At 27.4% G+C, this 19,825-nt stretch overlaps 4 protein-coding genes across 5 annotated transcripts; all 4 read right to left on the bottom strand.

The window, feature by feature from the left end:
• Positions 1-212: 212 nt before the first annotated feature.
• LOC145752646 (uncharacterized) lies at positions 213-1,554 on the bottom strand. Its single transcript, XM_082568951.1, has 2 exons — positions 1,309-1,554; positions 213-1,099 (listed from the first exon to the last, which is right to left on the bottom strand). Exons 1-2 carry the CDS (start codon positions 1,409-1,411, stop codon positions 597-599), a joined length of 606 nt encoding a protein of 201 aa, XP_082425077.1. The 5' UTR covers positions 1,412-1,554; the 3' UTR covers positions 213-596.
• Positions 1,415-4,078, bottom strand: LOC145752645 (single-strand DNA endonuclease ASTE1-like). 2 transcript variants are annotated; one of them, XM_082568950.1, is made up of 7 exons: positions 3,843-4,078; positions 3,404-3,493; positions 3,155-3,279; positions 2,503-2,687; positions 1,920-2,081; positions 1,670-1,781; positions 1,415-1,556 (listed from the first exon to the last, which is right to left on the bottom strand). In XM_082568950.1, exons 1-7 carry the CDS (start codon positions 3,998-4,000, stop codon positions 1,552-1,554), a joined length of 837 nt encoding a protein of 278 aa, XP_082425076.1. In that variant the 5' UTR covers positions 4,001-4,078; the 3' UTR covers positions 1,415-1,551. The 2 variants fall into 2 exon arrangements, with proteins under 2 accessions (XP_082425076.1, XP_082425075.1); XM_082568949.1 differs by lacking the exon at positions 1,415-1,556 and having other exon boundaries at positions 1,634-1,781.
• Positions 4,079-6,282: 2,204 nt separating this feature from the next.
• On the bottom strand, positions 6,283-10,098 carry LOC145753493 (uncharacterized). The gene is made up of 8 exons (XM_082569896.1): positions 9,941-10,098; positions 9,628-9,717; positions 9,229-9,353; positions 8,915-9,099; positions 8,142-8,303; positions 7,780-7,891; positions 7,183-7,644; positions 6,283-6,803 (listed from the first exon to the last, which is right to left on the bottom strand). The coding sequence occupies exons 1-8, from the start codon at positions 10,096-10,098 to the stop codon at positions 6,283-6,285; spliced, it is 1,815 nt and encodes a 604-aa protein (XP_082426022.1).
• A 2,349-nt stretch (positions 10,099-12,447) lies between these two features.
• On the bottom strand, positions 12,448-19,671 carry LOC145752968 (single-strand DNA endonuclease ASTE1-like). The gene is made up of 8 exons (XM_082569348.1): positions 16,061-19,671; positions 15,752-15,841; positions 15,380-15,501; positions 15,060-15,244; positions 14,529-14,690; positions 14,164-14,275; positions 13,566-14,030; positions 12,448-13,381 (listed from the first exon to the last, which is right to left on the bottom strand). The coding sequence occupies exons 1-8, from the start codon at positions 16,216-16,218 to the stop codon at positions 12,861-12,863; spliced, it is 1,815 nt and encodes a 604-aa protein (XP_082425474.1). The 5' UTR covers positions 16,219-19,671; the 3' UTR covers positions 12,448-12,860.
• Between the last annotated feature and the right edge of the window lie 154 nt (positions 19,672-19,825).

Genomic DNA, 19,825 nt, shown 5'->3' with positions numbered 1-19,825 from the left:
GAAACTATTCAGGTTGGTAAATAACCAACTTAAGGATAACAGTATCACATACCTGTTAGACTTGGTTTGATTTCCTAGAAATATTGTATGTTTTTTATTTTGCGTAGCTGACTTAAATACAAATTTTGCGCAAACCAACACTATTTTCTTATTTTCTATATTATTGTTTAATACAACATTTATCGAAAATTACACAATGTACAGCCACAATAAATAAAAACAATTTTATCACAAGGCTAGAAAAACTATCTTAAAATTCTAATAAGATTTGGTTTACAAAAATATTAAAACTAAAAGTTAATCTAATGTACATTTAATATTATAATTTAGTGACTGACTACTTCACAAAAACAAAATCACTATTAATAGGTTACGGACGTTACATTTTAATACAGCAAATTTAAAATTTGTATGTAAAAATATTTTACTGTATGCTAAAGAAAGCAATTTTTGTTATGTTAAAATGTTTGCAATTTTTTTTGTATCAGTGGTTTAAAATTTCATATTTTTAGCTAGTCGCTTACTTCACATTAAAATCTACAAATACTAATTTATTACAACAATTTGTCTGTAAGTAATTTGATGCAATGTTCAAGTTATTTACTCACACACCGACTTAGTACGGTATATATTTCGTCGTAGGTGCTTTTTGTAGAAGATTCTAAGTCAATCAGGTTCTCAGGAGGTTTCGATAAAATACGCAAAAACATCAAACCACAGAACACTTTGCCGACTTGTGTGGTGGGATAAGGACAATCTAACAACTTGTTAAAATTGATGACCTCTGACATACAAACCTGCCATTGTGTCGAGAAATTAACGTCACCTTCATTAAAACAAACATCTAGATTTTCTGTTTTTTTTAACTCTGGAATGATGTTGTTGGATACCATAGCAACTACCATGGCTAGGGCCTTGATCATGTCTTCACTTGGCTTTGAATTTTCTACCCAATATATTGAGGCAAGAACCAATAACTTTAACTCATCTCGAATCGAACTAACGCTTTGGTCAAAAATAGCAAAATTAGCGGTGCTTAATATTTCAGTCGCTAGATATTGCATTTGATCTTCTTTGGATCCTTTTAAGACTACTTTATCTGATAAAATAATGTTGATTTAAATAAGTCAGATTTCTAAAGTTGTATTTGTGTTTTAATATTTAAACAACTTAATGAACTTGTGTCGTGGAATTGGAGAATTACTAACTAAAATTCTCGGCAGGGAACCACGATGTTTACTTTTTAAGCCAATATAAAATCCTTAAAACATTTATTAAAATAATCAAAAAAAAACAAGTTAAGCTTACTTGACGGCTGAATTGTCATCATTTCCGTTTCTTTATACTCTGCGTCAACAGCATCGTATTCTACAATCTGCAGGTTGCTTTTTAATGCTACCAACTCGTACATTTTCTTTCTTATTAACTTGGTGACAACATGTGGGGATTCAAACTTTGTTGGATTTGTAACAAGAAGTGGCAAACGAACATTTAGCGGAGTTTCATTTTTCTGATCATTTAGAATATCCAATACCCAAAACGGCTCATTTTTTAGTCTGATAAATTATAGTTTATTAGGAATTAATAAAATGAAATTTTATTATAGTGAGTTTAAAAGGGTATTTAAAGCATATAACTTTACCAGGTTACAAAAGAATAATTGAATTACCCGACATTCTATTGTATGTTAATGTTTGGACATTTTTAAACACTTCTCCGTCCTGATAATTGTTTGAAGCCCATTTAAAATATTCCTCAATTTTCTTATGCATGAAGTTCTCCTATGTTTAAACAAACCACAATATTTAGGTTAAATATATGCCTACTGATGTCTTGAATATATAGTTTTACAATAAAAAAGCTTTAGGTTTAAAAAAACTGGTTTATTTTTTTATATATAATTGCAACGAAACCCACACCTCAAAAAAATCTTGCATTTTTTTGTGATCTTGATTACTTGATTGTTTAAAAACTACCGCCATAAACCACATTGCTTCTTTTGTAACTTTAGAACTTTGTAGAAACTTTTCGTAGTTAAGTATTGTTGCTGGGATGTAATTTTGTCCATTAGCATTCTCCACCTAAATAAGTATATTTACTTATTTTAAAACTGTTTAAAAGTTTGAGTCAATTATTATTTAAAACGTACCGATGTTATTTTAGTAATTTGATATAGTAAACGTTTAAACAATTATCAGGCATTTAGATGTGAAAAATTGGTGTTAAATAGTGGTTTTAGCTTGCTTTCCGAATACAGATCATTTTGGCTAGATTCAACCAAAAATATTTTCGTAGAGTGAAGTTTTTAATACACCTGGCATTATTATATGCGATCGTTTAATATATACTTAAGGTTTAAGTCGCAATATGCCTAAATGATTTGAGGATATCTTTGTATGAACAAACAACTCGACTCAGTTATTTTTTGATACCCGTTCTTTCAAATAAACAACAAACTCTGTAGGCTTTAAATAGTGTTAGAAACTATTTAAATGAATTTACATTTTCCCATTTAAAGTCAGCATAATCAAATAATCCTCTAAGATTACGAGAAAAAAAATTAGAGCTAGTTCCAAGAACAAACGCGTTCAACATTTTTGCTAAGGCTTCCGTCTCGCTGTCAGCATATCCGTTACCCATAGCCCATGGTATTTTTAGCTCGTCTAACACTTGCTCGAAAACTATCTCTGTTAAAACAATGAATAAATGTAAATATTAGAGCTTGGAATAATGAGTTTGACCTTCACACATATCTGAACAAGATAATATGAGTAATTATGATCTAACACCAATTTTTAAATTAATAGTTAATATACATTAAAAGGTACCGTTTAGGATCTCATGCTGAACCGCCCTTGAGTAACTTTACGGTATAAACTACTGCTGACCAGCACTTAAACAGCAGCTTAGTTATCAGGCAATTATAGTCTTTATAATATCTCAAACTGACACAACAACTTAAGACTGGATCGGGGTAACTGTTGTCACGCTATGTTTAGGTTGCGCAATCGGCCTTTCCACATCGAGGATAACATTTACGTTACATCTAAGGCTAAATTAATTACGATAAAAATTTGAGGTTAGTTATTATTTGCATAAATACACTGGAATTTCGTATAGTTAAAGCCACAGCATTTATGATTAGATGATTTACTGCAAAGAATGGGCATCGTTTTAATTTTTTTGTTTCTTTGTGAATTCTTAAAAAAATTTAATATTTTCTGTATTCTCTCCTCTTTCCTGTCTATAGAAATCTTCAGGTCCTCTTTGTAGTTAAACCTAAAAATATATATTAAACGTTTATAAAAGAGTTTTATGCAAAAAGCACTGCTTTTAGTACAATATCAAAATTTCTAAGAAGTTAAATAAAACAAAATAATAAGATACTAAAAAGGATTTTTACCCTTCAAATAAAACAATCGGCTTAATTTGACACTCTTTTAATTTATTGAAAAATTCTTGAATTTTTTGTCGATACATTTCATAGGTTCCGCTAAAAATAAAGAAAACTTATAAAAAAAAATGTTTTTGTTATATAAAGAGGTGATATGTTTTAAAATTTTTAAAGTTATGTTTTCACCTTTTACAAATTTTTCACAATTTTAACGTAACATAAAAACGGATTTTACAATTTCACTTTGCTAGTTCTAAAATATATTTTTCAAAAGTAAATTTTTGTTAAACAACGACCAGTTGGTTTTTGTACCTTTAAAATATATATTTCAGAATACGTATTATTATTATTACCATGGCACTGTTATTCAATTTAGGCAAATATTATAAAACGGGTTGCTCGTTCGAATTAGATAAACTAATTTAATATGAAAAAGAAAACAACTTACTAGCATCCAGTTGTAAGTTCCTCATACAACAATATTGAAGTTTCAGATCCACTCATAACAATATATTGGTTTGATAATTTAACCTGTTGGAAACATTTCTCTTTTTCCAAACTATCTCTATTTCTCTTTATAAACCCCTTAAAACCCCTTATACCCATATTATTGAATAATTTATATAATCATATTTGTATAATAGCTAAAAAAAAATTATTTAATGGAGATTTAAGAGTTTAATGTATTTGTTCAATTTTGCATATTAATTAAACTGAACTCTTAAATGCCAAATATTCCCTTATTTAGAATTAGCAATCTCTTTACATTCTTCGCAATATAATAAAATTTCTAGATCATTATAAGGCCAAACAAGGTCTTAAATAGTTTTTTAATATTTTTGCGTTGACAACAGTAGTTAAGGATACAACGTTCTTGTAGGTGTTTTACCAACGCGGGGACATTGCTGAACAGTTGACTATATATCAGACGACAATGGTTAATGATAGAAAGAGAAATTGAGAGTCTTAACAACTATGAAAGGGATAACTTTATATAAATAGATAAATTACCTATGCGAGGATAGTAATTTAACCCAATGACGTAATATCACGCGATGTTTGTATTGCTTTTCGTAGCTAACCTAAAAGTCAAATTTAACAAGTTAAAAATATTAACGTTAACAACAGAATATTGTTAATATTGCGATAAAAAAATATAAACATCAACAAAATCACTGCGGTTGTTTGGTTTGTTTAATGTTATTACAATGATAATTTTTTAATATTTTTATTTATTCTCGTTGTGATCGACTTTGCGATTTAAACACACGGTAACATTGCAAGTATCCAACCAAGTCTCGGGTTGCCATTTGCAATTCAGAAAGCTAAAACCGCTTCTAGTAAATTGTTTTGACTACTTTACTTTGCTGGTAATACCCCTTTTTGGAAAAAATGTCTACAAAATCTGATTATAAAAATTAGAGCCAAAAAATTGTTTTTTGTGTAAGTAGTTTTATTACACAGCTATAAGCAACTTATATATTAATAAAGGAATTTTTATCAAAAATAAGAACTACAACAAGAATTTTTTTTTAGATATTATGAAAATTTAAATCAGTTTAGGGTTAATTAAACAATGTTGTTTCCTTTGGGTATTTGTTTATTAGAAAATTAAAAAAAAATGTAAATTGTTTAATGAAAAACAATTTTAAAAATTTTATATTATTTTGGCAAAATGTTTAAAAAAGTTGATGAAAAAAATAACAGCTAAAATCAAATATTTTTTTTGTGTTAAAAATATTATTTTAAATGAAAAATATTATTTTAAATAAAATTTAATATTTAGAAAAAACGTAGTAGACAAAATAAAAACTCAACATTAAGAGGCAAGAGATATGTCTATACAATTAGGGAAATAACCCACGCGGAAATAATATTTAACCCAATGTCGTCATTTAGCGTGGTGTTTGTATAAATCTTTACAACTGTAAAGGTAGGAATTTACTTTAACAACAGGGGAATTACGAACACAAGGATGATAATTTAACTCAGTGACGACATATGGCGTGATGTTGGTATTTTCATAGCTAACCCAAAACCCTAATCTACCAAGTTGTAAATATTAATGTTAACAAAGGGATATAGTTAATATTGTGATGGATTAATTATTACAAACATTTAAAAATCACTGGAGTTGTTCGTTTTGGAAATTATAAAATAATTTATTTAGTGTTATTACTGTCATGTTACTACTATAGCTAAACACCAAATCAGGAGGTTTTGTCAATTTTATTTAAAATAATTTCTTAAAAATTGTTTTTTTTTTTTTTTTTTTTTTAGTTTTTTTTACCAATATCTACACGTAAAAATTCAAGAATTCTAATATCCAAATCAATTAAAACACCCATTTAAAAACAGCAGTTATAGATTAAAATACATTTCACACATCACGTTCAGTTAATATTAAGTTTTAAATAAATTATATAAAAAATTTGAAATAAAAATTATTATTTAAAGTTAAAAAGAACGCTCTTAAAATGGTCTTTGGTGGTACGAATGTTAAATATTTGTATAAGTTGAATTTATTTTTAACAATTATTTGCTCATATGTAAGCTATTACAAAAAACAAGGGTTTTAGTTCTAAACTAATGGTTTAAAAAGTAAAGTAAAATATAAAAAACAAGATATATAATTCTATAATGATTAAGTTTGAACTAAGGACATACATTTTTTTAAATTAATTTACATTTTTTTTATACATATACAGATTTATAACAATATAGAATTTGCAACAATATAATATATACAATGTTTTCAATATAAATTTTAACATAACAAGGTTTTTTTGTAATAAAGCCCTTTTTATTAGGTTTAATGACTATAAAAATGCATCTAATGTAGTTGGTTAATTAATACAGTTTTAGTTTTTAGGACCTAAAAACAAAGCCTAACGCTCACACTGATTCAGAACGCTGTAAATGTTTTTGTACGTATCCATTGAAGAAGATCCAAGTCTAAACACGCTCTCTGGATCAATCGGGTTTGCCAAAATGCGCGAAAACAAGAAACCACAGAACACTTTGCCAACTTGTGTAATGGGATAAGGGCATTCTAACAACTTGTTAAAATTAATGACCTCTAACAAACATAACTGCCATTGTGTCGAGAAGTTCACATCGTCAGCACGAAAACGAGCGCGGCCTGGTTGAATATCAAGTCTCTTTGCGTTTCTAAATTCTTCGGAATTTCTGGTATATACCAAAGCAACAACCGTCGCTATGCCCTTAATCACTTGGTCACTTGGTTTTGCTTTTTCTACCCAATATATGGAAGCAAGGGCCAATAATTTTAACTCATCTGCAAATAAATTAACACTTTGATTGAAAATATCAAAATTAAACGGACTAATTATTTCACTCGCTAGATGTCGCATTTTGGCTTTCATGGGCGCTTTTAAGATTTCTTGATCTGTCAAAAAAAAGAAAAAAAATTAATAAAAAAAATCTACATAAATTTTACATTTCTTAGTACCTATTTAATATATAGTTTAACCGCTAGCATTTGCATTTGAGAAAAATAAATAAACTATAAACACTCATTTATATGAACTGACTATAACTTTAGGGTAATAAAAAGCTATTAAGTCGGCGAACCGGTCATGGCGTTGGACTACGAGTCGAAAGGTTTCGGGTTTGAGCCGCACCAACCTTACACTATTCGCCCGGCGTTTACGGATAGCTCGATCACGTCATAACAGCACACCCTTCCCCAATAAAAAATATAAAACCTATCACCTTAAGGTAATATGGAAAAAAAATATATAAAATAAAAAGCTAGTAATGCTTACTTGACGGCTGAATGGTCATCATTTCAGTTTCTTTGTACTCTGCGTCAACAGTATCATATTCTACTATCTGCAGGTTATTTTTTAATGCTACTAGCTCGTACATTTTTTTCCTTATTAGCTTTGTAAGTGCATGTGGAGATTCAGACATCGACGGATCGGCCATAAGAACCCTTAAATGAACATTTAGCGGAAATTTAACCAGGTTTTCTTGGTCGTTAAGAAGATCTAACAAATGATCTGGTAAATTCAACTTCCTCAACTGCAACCCAAGCTCTGTTTTTTTGCTTTGAGATTGCCCTACATCGGGCATAACCTTGTCCTTATTGGATTTTAACAAATCAATTAACCCAGGATCTTGTTTCACATTTTTCTTTAAACTTTTTAAAACATTGATGTGGATTTTGGGATTTCTATATTTCTCTAAATCGCTTTCAATGCTAACTGCCAATTCATTAACGGTTTCTATTACATAAAAAAAATATTTAGTTTGGCCACTTTAAGAATCTTTTAATAAAAGTTTAATAGACCATGTTAAATATTATATCTTTTTAATGACATCCCATGATCCCATAGAATACAGCAGTCATTTTAACTTACCTGACACGAGCCCGCTTGTTAAAGCTACAACATTCTTGAATATTTCTCCGTCTTGATAATTATTTGAAGCCCATTTTAAATATGAATGAAGTTTATCGTTCATATATTGACCCTAAACATTAAAAATGCACTATTTATTAGGTAAACTGATGTATTGGTGCTATTTTGCTCCATCAACATTATAACCCAATATAATGGTTAATGATTAGATAAAATACCTACCTCTCAATTTTATTTAAATATGCGGCAATTTAAGAATGGCTATTTTATGTCTGGGCTATGAAATTTTTTATGCAAATTAGTATAAGTAAATTTAAGATATATAATTTTCTTTTTTCAAGAAACTAAAAAATAACTCAAACGCCTAAAGATTCCCATATTGTTTTATATTTTTCCTTGCTCGAGTTGGTGAACACGACTGCCATGAACCACATTGCTTCCCGAGTAATTCCAAAACATTGTAGAAATTCTTCGTTGTTAAATGTTATTGCTTCGATGTAATTTTGACCGTTTGCAAAATTTACCTGCAGAAACCATATACATACATGTTATTTAATTTATATAGTAATTAACCCCAAAACATATTTAGATAAAATAATTAATCATACATTTTGAATATTGGGGATTACAATTCTATTTAATTTAACATTTTGCTCCCTAAACAACGAATTTCTGTAAATACTAACTATAAATAATTTTAAATAAACAATCGTTAACTAAAATATTATTGATTGTTGTGACATTTACCGTAAAACACATTCATGTTGTTAAACGATTTAAGAAAACCAGCAGCGTGGTGTAGTGGTCAGAACACTTGCTACATAACATGACGTCCTGGGTTTGATTTCTAGTAATCTTATGCTGTAGCGCTCTTGAGTAAGGCGCTAAAGACGGTAAAAAATTCTGCTGGGCCAGCACTTAATCAGCTGCTTAGTTATTGGGCAGTTATATTTAATAATTTACCAAACTGCCAAAAGCAACCAAAAACTGGGTCGGTTGTTACTTTATGTTTAGATCGCGAGGATAAATTATATATACAAAAATAAGAGGCAGTCCCAAATTATAATTTAGTAAGGAAAACAACCAAAGCGTAATTCAAATTTAGTAGTACAAAAACAATAACATTTTATCTTACTTTGTCCCATTCGAAGTTTTCAAAATTAACAAACCCATTATGGCTCTGAACTAGATAATTGGTGCTATAGCCAAGAATATAAACATTTATTAAGTGGGCTAATTTCGCTGTTTGGCTGTCAATATCTCCTTTACCCACTGTCCATGGTATTTGGAGCTCATCTAAAGTCTGTTTCAATACAAGATCTGTAAAAAGAAAATTTTAAAATCATTTCAATGAGTATTAATTCTAGAGGCTTACGTTGGTATAATTTTTGTTGTGTAAATAAATGACTCGCAGTTACTAAAACTATAATAATGAATTTGTTTATTTACCGTTAAGCATAGGCCTTATTCTTAGTTTAAAATTGTCCAGGTTATTCTGGAAGAAAACCGATATCTCCTGTATTTTTTCATCATTTTTTTCTTTGTAAAAAACCAAGCTGTCTTCGTGCTTAAATCTTAATAATGTTAAATATTAGTTTTAAACAATTATAAGATCTAGTCAGCATGTAGACTAAAGCTCTTAATTTACTATGTTTTCAGGGTTTTGTTGGTTGCAATTTTACATATGGCTTGCTATTTTATATAATCAAAAAAATCATTGACACCATATTTAAACAATTTTATATTATAATAATATTGTTTGTTTTGTTATTCAAAACTTAATATTAAAAATAGGAAAAACGATAAATGACGCAAAAAAAGCCAAAGATTTTAATTTTTTGTTCTTACCCATCAAATAAAATAATAGGTTTAATTCCACAATTTTTCATATTTTTAAAAAAACTCTGTATATTTTGACGATGTTTTTCATACTTTCCGCTAAAACAACAAAAAAGAGTTTAATTTTTGGTTTAATGGTTTACATTTCTAAGATGTAAAAATATTTTGTGCAAATACGGTATATTTATTTTACAACAATAACATTAATTAATATTTTTTGCTTTACACAATGCAAGTTACTGCACTAAGTCAGCACAGTACACATTTTGGTAACTCCTGCTTTGGGAGTTAAATTTAATATTCATAAAATACAACAACATACTAGCGTCTATTCCGTAGTTTAACATGAAACATTAATGATGTTTCACTACCATCCATAACAACATATTGGTTTGATAATTGAACCTTTTGCAAAACTCCTGCTTTCATTAGCTTGTCTCTGTTATTAGCAATAAACCATTTAAAACCCAATATGGTCATCTTGATGAATTTTTCTTTTCTTTTTAAACTTTGAAAATATCTGTATTACTAAACTTTAGCTTTAAAAAATCAAAAATTATTTAGTTAACCCTATAAATAATAATTCTGTTTTTTTACTAATATCTATATGTAAATATTCGAGAATTCTAATATCCAAATCAATTAAAACACCCATTTAAAAACAGCAGTTATAGATTAAAATATATTTCACATATCACGTTCAGTTAATATTAAGTTTTAAATAAATTATATAAAAAAATTTGAAATAAAAATTATTATTTAAAGTTAAAAAGTACGCTCTTAAAATGGGCTTTAGCGGTACGAATGTTAAATATTTGTATAAGTTGAATTCATTTTTAACAATTATTTGCTCATATGTAAGCTAACAAATGATCTGGTAAATTGTAATGTGTAATGTTTACTTTCTTTATAGTTTGTTTGGTAAACTAACGCAAAATTAGGTACATAGTTCACTTTTTTTTCGTTTTACAACTAGTTTAACCATGTATAAAAATTTACCACCTTAATATGAGCAAATAAGACATAGAATAAAAAATTATTACTTTTTTAAATGCATTAAATAACACCATGTTTTAAGACACAAACAGCAAAACTATGGTTTAAATATAATATTAAATTTTTATTATTTGTTAAAAAGTGCATTATAACATGATAACTAAATAAGATTTTTTTAATATCATAAAGTGTAAAAAATAAAGTTTTTTAATGTAATCTAGAGGTTAAGTTTATTTCTATAAAAAAAACTTTTAACCACAGCAAGATATATACTACAACAATATGAGGTTATATATTTAAACAAGATTTTGTTAAAGTTGGCCAATCAGTTTGACATTTTTTAACTTAAATGTTATTGCTTTTGTTTCCTTTTCTTGCAAAATGTTTAAAAAATGTGATGAAAAAAAATAACAGCTAAAATCAAATATTTTTATTTTAGTGTGCTAAATTTAAACTTCCCGTACAATATAAGGCGTTTTGTTTCACTTTTTAAACTGTATAATCACTCTTCTGTAAAACATCATTTCTACCAACCTGTTTTCTATTACTAATAATAAACGTTTTAAAACATCCGTAACTCATTTAAGTAAATATGTCGCCAACACCTGTTCACGAAGATTTGCTTAACTTGTTATGTTTGGTATTGCCTTAGTTGATTAATTAACCCAATGTGTTAAAATCATTGTAAAAAATTTCAAGGTTTTACAAATTAAAACTGCAAATTTAAGTAAGTAATTTTAAAACAATTGTTTTAGTAGCATATAAAATAAAAATGCTATTAATCTTTATGATTGTTTTTGTGGTATATTATAATATGGTCACTAAACATTATTTTTTAAGTATCTCGAAGTAAAGAATTAAAGTTTTTGATGTTCACCAAGGTAAAAGTGTTGGTAAATATTTAGATTTTTACACTTTAGGAGGTAAGATATATTACTATTTTTTGCAAAATATTTAAAAAAGTTGATGAAAAAAAATAACAGCTAAAATCAAATATTTTTTTTGTGTTAAAAATATTATATTAAATAATAATTGATAATCTTATATTTTTAAAAAGCGTAGTGGACAAAAATAAAAACTCAACATTAAGGGGCAAAAAATATGTCTATGCAATTAGGGAAATAACCCACGCGGAAATAATATTTAACCCAATGACGTCATATAGCGTGGTGTTTGTATAAATCTTTACAACAGTAAGGGTAGGAATTTACTTTAACAACAGGAGAATTACGAACACAAAGATGATAATTTAGCCCAATGACGACATATGGCGTGATGTTGGTATTTCATAGCTAACCCAAAACCCTAATCTACCAAGTTGTAAATATAAACGTTAACAAAAGATTATAGTTAATATTGCGATGAATTAAATATTATAAACATTTAAAAATGTTGTTACTGATATGTTACTATTTTTGACCGAATGCTAAAAACCCTAATACAAAAAATAACAGCTTAAGATCAAATCGGGGGTTTGTCAATTTTATTTAAAATTATTTCATAAAAATTGTTTAATTCGTTAAAAATGATTCCACAATTAATAGGCCTAAATATTTTTTTACCAATATTAAATAATAAAAGTATTTTATCGCTAAAATTATATCTAATAAAATTCGACCAGTTATTCAATCTTCAAATTAATCAAAACACCCATTTAATAAAGTATATACAAATTAAAATTTTTAATTAAAAAATATTTCACATATCACAACCAGTTAATATTAAGTTTTAAAGTTTAAAAGAAAAAGGCTTCGCCTATATAAAGTTGTTAAATTTATTATTATTCGTGGTGAAAAGCAAGCTTTTAAAATAGCTTTAAAGGTACGTATGTTAAATATTTATATAAGTTGAAATCATTTTTTACATTTATTTGTACGTATGTGAGCTATTTCATTAAAAAACAGAACTTTCGGATTTAAAGTTATGGTTTAAAAAGTAAAGTAAAATATAAAAAACAAGATATACAATTCTACACTGATTAAGTTAAATACATACATTTTTTAAAATTAATTTACATTTTTTTATATATATATACAATTTTATAACGATATAGAATTTATAACAATATAATATATACAATATTTTCAATATCTTTTTTATATAACAAACTTTTTTTTAGTTTAAAATTTTTTTTTATTAAAATCAAACAAATTATAAAATTATATATAGGGCAAAGGATTAGGTAATTGACACAGTTCACGTTTTTAGTGTTTGAATGTACAAATTGTGTGCGTTAAATATATAACTTAACGTTCACATTGATTCAGGATGCTGTAAATCCTCTTGTACGTACTCTTTGCAGGAGACTCGTGACTTAACAAGGATTCGGGCTTCTTTGAGTTTGAGAAAATGCGCAGAAACAAGTTACCACAGAAAACTTTGCTGACTTGCGTGGTGGGATAAGGGCAATCTAACAACTTGTTAAAATTGATGATCTCTAACATACATAACTGCCATTGTGTCGATGTGTTAATGCCATTAGCATCAAAACGCACGTAACGGGTTTGGGCAACTTCTTTTTTTGCATTCTCAAATTTCTCCAAGGTATTAGTGAATACCAGAGCAACCACAGTTGCCAAGGCTTTAATCATATGGTCACTTGGTTCTGCCTTTTCTACCCAATATATGGAAGCGAGGGCCAATAATTTTAACTCATCTGTAAATAAATTAACACTTTGATTGAAAATATCAAAATTAAACGGACTTAGAATTTCACTCGCTAGATGTCGCATTTTGGCTATCATGGGCGCTTTTAAGATTTCTTGATCTGTCAAAAAAAGAAAAAAATTATAAAAAATTATATAAATTTTACATTTTCTAGGATAAAACCTGAATTTTAAAATATACTTTACCGGTAACATTTGCCCTGTGTAAAATAAATAAACCATAAAACACATTTATATGAACTGACTAGGTATGACTTTAGGCTAATAAAAAATTATCATGCTTACTTGACGGCTGAATTGTCATCATTTCCGTTTCTTTGTACTCTGCGTCAACTGTATCATATTCTACTATCTGCAGGTTGTTTTTCAATGCTACTAGCTCGTACATTTTCTTCCTTATTAGCTTTGTAATTGCACGTGGAGATTTAGACATTGACGGGTCGGCCATAAGAACCCTTAAATGAACATTTAGAGGAAATTCAACCAGGTTTTCTTGGTTGTTAAGAAGATCTAACAAATGATCTGATAAATTCAACTTCCTCAACAGCAACCCAAGCTCTGTTTTTTCGCTTTGAGATTGCCCTACATCGGGCACAGCTTTGTCTTTATTGGATTTTAACAAATCAATTAACCCAGGATCTTGTTTCACATTTTTCTTTAAACTTTTTAGGATGCTGGTATGAATTTTCGGAGTTCTATATTTCTCTAAATCGCTTTCAATGTTAAATGCCAACTCATTAACAACGGTTTCTATTACATAAAAAATATTTATTTTGCCTATTTTTAGAACCCTTTAATAGAAATTTAATATGCCATGTAAACTGATATATCATATTTATAGCATTCTATGATCTTTTAGAATATAGCAGTTATTTAAATTCACCTGACACGAGACCGCTTGTCAGAGCTTGTACATTGTTTAATATTTCACCGTCTTGATAATTATTTGAAGCCCATTTTAAAAATGAATGAAGTTTATCGTTCATACGTTGACCCTAAACATTAAAAACGCACAATTTATTTGGTAAACCGATGTAGTGGTGCTTTTGCTCCATTAACGTTATTTACCAATGTAATGGTTAATAATTAGACAAAATACGTATACCTCTCAGTTTTATTTAAATAAGCAATGGCAAATAAAGAATGGCTATTTTATGTCTAATCCATAAACTGTCTCATGCAAATTAGTGTAGGAATAAGTAAATTTAAAATAAATGAGTGTGTTTTTTCACAAAATCAAAAAATAACGTCTAAAGATTCCCGTATTGTTTCATATTTCTGCATGCTCAAGTCGGTGAGTACAACTTCCATGAACCACATTGCTTCTCGTGTAATTCCAAAACATTGTAGAAATTTTTCGTTGTTAAATAATATTGCTTCGATGTAATTTTGACCGTCAGCATTACGTACCTGTAGAAACCATACATTTAAAAAACTACATGTAATTTATTTTTATATATTAATTAACTCTTAACATATAGGCTATAAGTCAAACATAATAAGATAAATTAAGTAATAATACATTTTTGACTTTGGGGAATAAGATTCTATTTAATTTTGACATTCTGCCCCTTTTTTGTAAATACTAACTAAAAACAATTTTAATTTAATCAAGTAAAATATAATCAATTGTTGTAAAATTTACCGTAAAACACATTAAGTTATTAAACGATTAAAGAAAAGGGTAGTTCTAATATGTTTAACATAATTTAATAAGAAAACAATTCAGAAAGTTATTTAAATTTAGTGGTAAAAAAAGCAATGACATATTTATCTTACTTTCTCCCATTCAAAGTTTTCATAATTAACAAATCCATTATGGCTTTGAGCTAAATAATTGGTGCTATAGCCAAAAACATAAACATTTAATATGTTGGCTAATGTCACTGTTTGGCTGTCAATATTTCCTTTACCCATTGTCCATGGTATTTGGAGCTCATCTAAAGTCTGTTTCAATACAAGATCTGTGAAAATAAAAAAAAACATTTAAAGTTGCTCACCGAATATTTAGGCTATAGGCTCATGTTATTATGAATTTTGTTGCGTAAACAAAATACTTGTAGTTGATAAAGTTCAAAATAATTCATTTGTTTATTTACCATTAAGCAAAGGGGTTGTTAGATTATGACTTTTCAGGTTATTCTGAAAGAAATGCGATAACTCTTGTACTCTTGCATTATTTCTTTCTTTGTAATAAACCAAACTGTCTTCGTGCTTAAATCTAAATTATGTTAAATATTAGTTTTAAACATTCATAAGATCTAGTCAGCATTTAGACTAAAGCGCTATTTTTGAATTTTTTAGGTTTTGTTAGTTGTTAATTTATATATGGCAATCTAAAAGATCATTGACATCATGTTTAAACATTTTTTTAATATAACCATATTTTTTGTTATTTAATACTTAATATTAAAAATATTAAAACTGATAAATGATGCAAAAAAATTTAAAATTTAACTATTTTTTCTTACCCATCAAATAAAATAATAGGTTTAATTCCACAATTTTTCATATTTTTAAAAAAACTCTGTATATTTTGACGATGTTTTTCATACTTTCCGCTAAAACAACAAAAAAGGGTTTAATTCTTGGTTTAATGGTTTACATTTCTAAGATGTAAAAATATTTTGTGCAAATACGGTGTTCTTATTTTACAACAACAGTATTAATCAAAATTTAAGACTACCCAATGCAAGTTACTGCACTAAGTCAGTACAGTACACATTTCGGTAACTCCTACCAAGACATAAATTTTACATTAATGAAACATAACAACATACTAGCGTTCCTTCTGTAGTTTACTATGAAACATTGATAATGTCCCACTTCCATCCATAACAACATATTGGTTTGATAATTGAAGCTTTTGCAAAACTCCTGCTTTCATCAGACTATCTTTGTTATTAGCAATAAACCATTTAAAACCCAATATAGTCATACTTATAAATTTTCCTTTTTAAATTTTAAAATATCTGTACTACTAAACTTTAGCTTTAAAAAAATTAAAATTTATTTAGTTACAAAATAGCATTAGTAATATCTACTTATATAATTTACTTCAATTAATATTTAAACAGTGTATAATACAAAAATTTAAACTTTAATTTTCCATTGGGTGTTTTTTGTTCAGTATTAAATTCCAGTCAATAATGTAAATATAACAAACCTACAATAAAATGAGTAGTTTCACAATAACTACAGTGTACTGTTTACATTTTTTGTAGTTTGTTTGGTAAACTAACGCAAAATTAGGTACATAGTTCACTTATGTTTCGTTTTACAACTTGATTACCAATCTCGATATGAGCAAATAAAACAGAGAATAAAAAATTATTACTTTTTAAAATGCACATTAAATAACACTATGTTTCAAGACACAAACAGCAAAACCGTGGTTTAAACATAATATCAAATTTTTATTATTTGTTAAAAAGTGCATTATAACATGATAACTAAATAAGATTTTTTCAAATATCCCAAAGTGTAAAAAATAAAGTTTTTTAATGTAATCTAGAGGTTAAGTTTATTGCTATATAAAAACGTTTTAACCACAGCAATATATATATACTACAACAATATGAGGTTATATATTTAAACAAGGTTTTGTTAATGTTGGCCAATCAGTTTGACATTTTTTAACTTATATGTTATTGCTTTTGTTTCCTTTTCTTGCAAAATGTTTAAAAAATGTGATGAAAAAAAATAACAGCTAAAATCAAATATTTTTATTTTAGTGTGCTAAATTTAAAACTTCCGTAAAAAATGCTAAACTTAAACCTCCCGTACAATATAAGGCGTTTTGTTCCACTTTTTAAACTGTATACTCACTCTTCTGTAAAACACTATTTCTACCAAACTGTTTTCTATTACTAATATTAAACGTTTTAAAACATCCGTAACTCATTTTAGTTAATACGTCGCCCGCACCTGTTCACAAAGATTTGCTTATCTTGCTATGTTTGGATAGTTGATTAATTAACCCAATGTGTTAAAATCATTGTAAAAAATTTAAAGGTTTTACAAATTAAAACCGCAAACTTTGGCGTTTTATATTATATGATATTCGTATCTTTTTCCAAAATATCAACAATTTATTGACCAAAAAATAGCTTTTACAAAACAAGTAAGTATTTTTAAAACAATTGTTTTAGTAGCATATAAAATAAAAATGCTATGCTGGGCTAAACCACTTTTCTTCTAATATTATAAGGTTTAAGATAGTAAATTGGATTAGGCAGCTAACTTTTTCGCTTAAAAATAATATTTTTACTTTTAAAACAGTTTTGTACGCACCAATGACTGTAAAAAATTAAGTTGGTGTAAATAACACTATGTTTTAATATATTTAAACAGCCAAACCATGGTTCAAATATATTATTTAATCTTTATGATTGATTTTGTGGTATATTATAATAGGGTCTTTAAACATCATTTTTTGAGTATCTCGAAGTAAAGAATTAAAGTTTTTGATGTTCACCGAGGGTAAATGTGTTGGTAAATATTTAGATTTTTACACTTTAGGAGGTAAGATATATATATATAGGTGGGGAAATAACCTACGCGGGGATAATAGTTAACCCAATGACGTCATATGACGAAATGTTTGTTTCAGTCCTATTAACAGTAAGGGGTAAAAGATGTTAACGGTAGACTTACAAACGCGAGGATAATGTTTAACCTAATGACGTAATATCACGTAGTTTTTGCATACCTTTTTGTAACTAACCCAAAAGCCAAATCTACCAAGTTGTTTATAACAACGTCAACAAAATATTATAAATATTGTGATAGAATAAATTATAAAAAAATAACTATAACGAAAATTAAAAATTCTATGTTATACAAACTAGATTAAAATTTTATTTTTAAAAATACAATATGATTACATTTTTTTTTAAAAAATAATATTTGTTTAAACAAATTCAATATCGTTTTATTTTGTTTCTACACGTGTTAAATTTTTAAGTGGTTAAGTTTACATTATACTAAACTTTTAATTTTGTACAAATTTAAATTTTATGCAACATTTTTTTGTTTTTTTGCTAGGCTCACGTTAATTTGCCTTCACACTCGTTTAGGACGCTATAAATCTCGTTGTACGTGCTTTTTGCTTGGGTAAATTAGTCGGGACTAAACAAGAAATCGGTTTCATCGGTTTTGGGTTTTATCGGCCCCGCTTTCGTTTTTTTTTTATTTTTTTTTTGAAAACCGTACAAGTGATCTATAACACACATTTTAAGCGCTGTAAAGTTATTTACCAATCACCAAACTTAACAACAGTCAAAAATTAGATTTCATGCCGTTGAGTTTATAGACTTTCTTACCTTTGTTAAACTAGACTTTTTTACCTTTGTTTAACTTAAATTAATGACAAGTAAATGATAAGGCAATATAACAAGGTCAATCATATTAAAAAAATAAACTATTAAACACTATCATTATTATCAGGTTGTCATTTTAACAGTACAATTTTATTTTTATATTAATTATCTAAAAAAGCAAAAAAAAACTTACTAGCATCCATTTTCTAGTTTATCAAAAATTTTTATCGAAGTTTCAGACCCCTCCATAATAACATATTGGTTTGATAATTTAACCTTAAAACTAAAAACTCCATCATTTTCGAGCTTGTCTTTATTATTATTAACAAAGGTTTTAAAACCCAATATACCCATCTTTATTAAAGTTTAAATAACCCTTAAAATAACAAAATAGTGCACGCTTAAAGAAAATCCTTCACTGCTTTAAACATTTTTTTAAGTTTAGCGCACTTGCCTTATTTACATTATGTTTTAATTACACTAACTCTAAAAAAGAAACATAATTACTTAATTAAAATTAGTAAATCTACAAATTGATAATAGGTAATAAAAAACATTAAATTTAGCAAAAACAATTTCATAATATTTTACATTTTGGTGATCCAAATGATTACTTGACTTTCGAGACTTATAATCGAAAATAACAGGGTATTTAATAGAGTAAACAAAGTATAACATTTATAATTGGAAAACGATAATCTTTGACAAAAGTTGTTAAGGTCCCCGACGCGAGAAAAACATAACACAATATCACGCAACGATAATCAACAAGAAATTACCTACTAAGTATAAAAGTAATTTACAATATTGTCAAGTTACGCAATGTTAAATGTTCGTCTGATTATGTCATGATTATACAGTTTTAGTTTCAAAAATTGGTGTATACAATGTAACTACAGATCGACAATAGATTATTTATTACAATTTTAGTTAAAAACTGATTGATAAAAAATGCTAAATTTATATCTTCCGTAAAATATAACCCTTTTTAAACTGTACTTACTCTTCTGTAAAATACCATTTCTTACCAACCTGGTTTCTATAACTAATAATAAACGTTTTAAAACATCCGTAACTCGTTTAAGTTAATATGTCGCCAACACCTGTTCACAATGATTTGCTTAACTTGCTATGTTTGGCTTAGTTAACCAAGTAACCTGATGCGTTTAAATCATTGTAAAGAAATTTAGAGGTTTTACAAATTAAAACTGCAAATTTCGGTGT

The sequence above is a fragment of the Corella eumyota genome, chromosome 5, assembly GCF_963082875.1.
Source record: "Corella eumyota chromosome 5, kaCorEumy4.1, whole genome shotgun sequence".
Classification (NCBI taxonomy): Eukaryota; Metazoa; Chordata; class Ascidiacea; order Phlebobranchia; family Corellidae; genus Corella; species Corella eumyota.
This window is presented reverse-complemented; position numbering and strand designations above follow the sequence as displayed.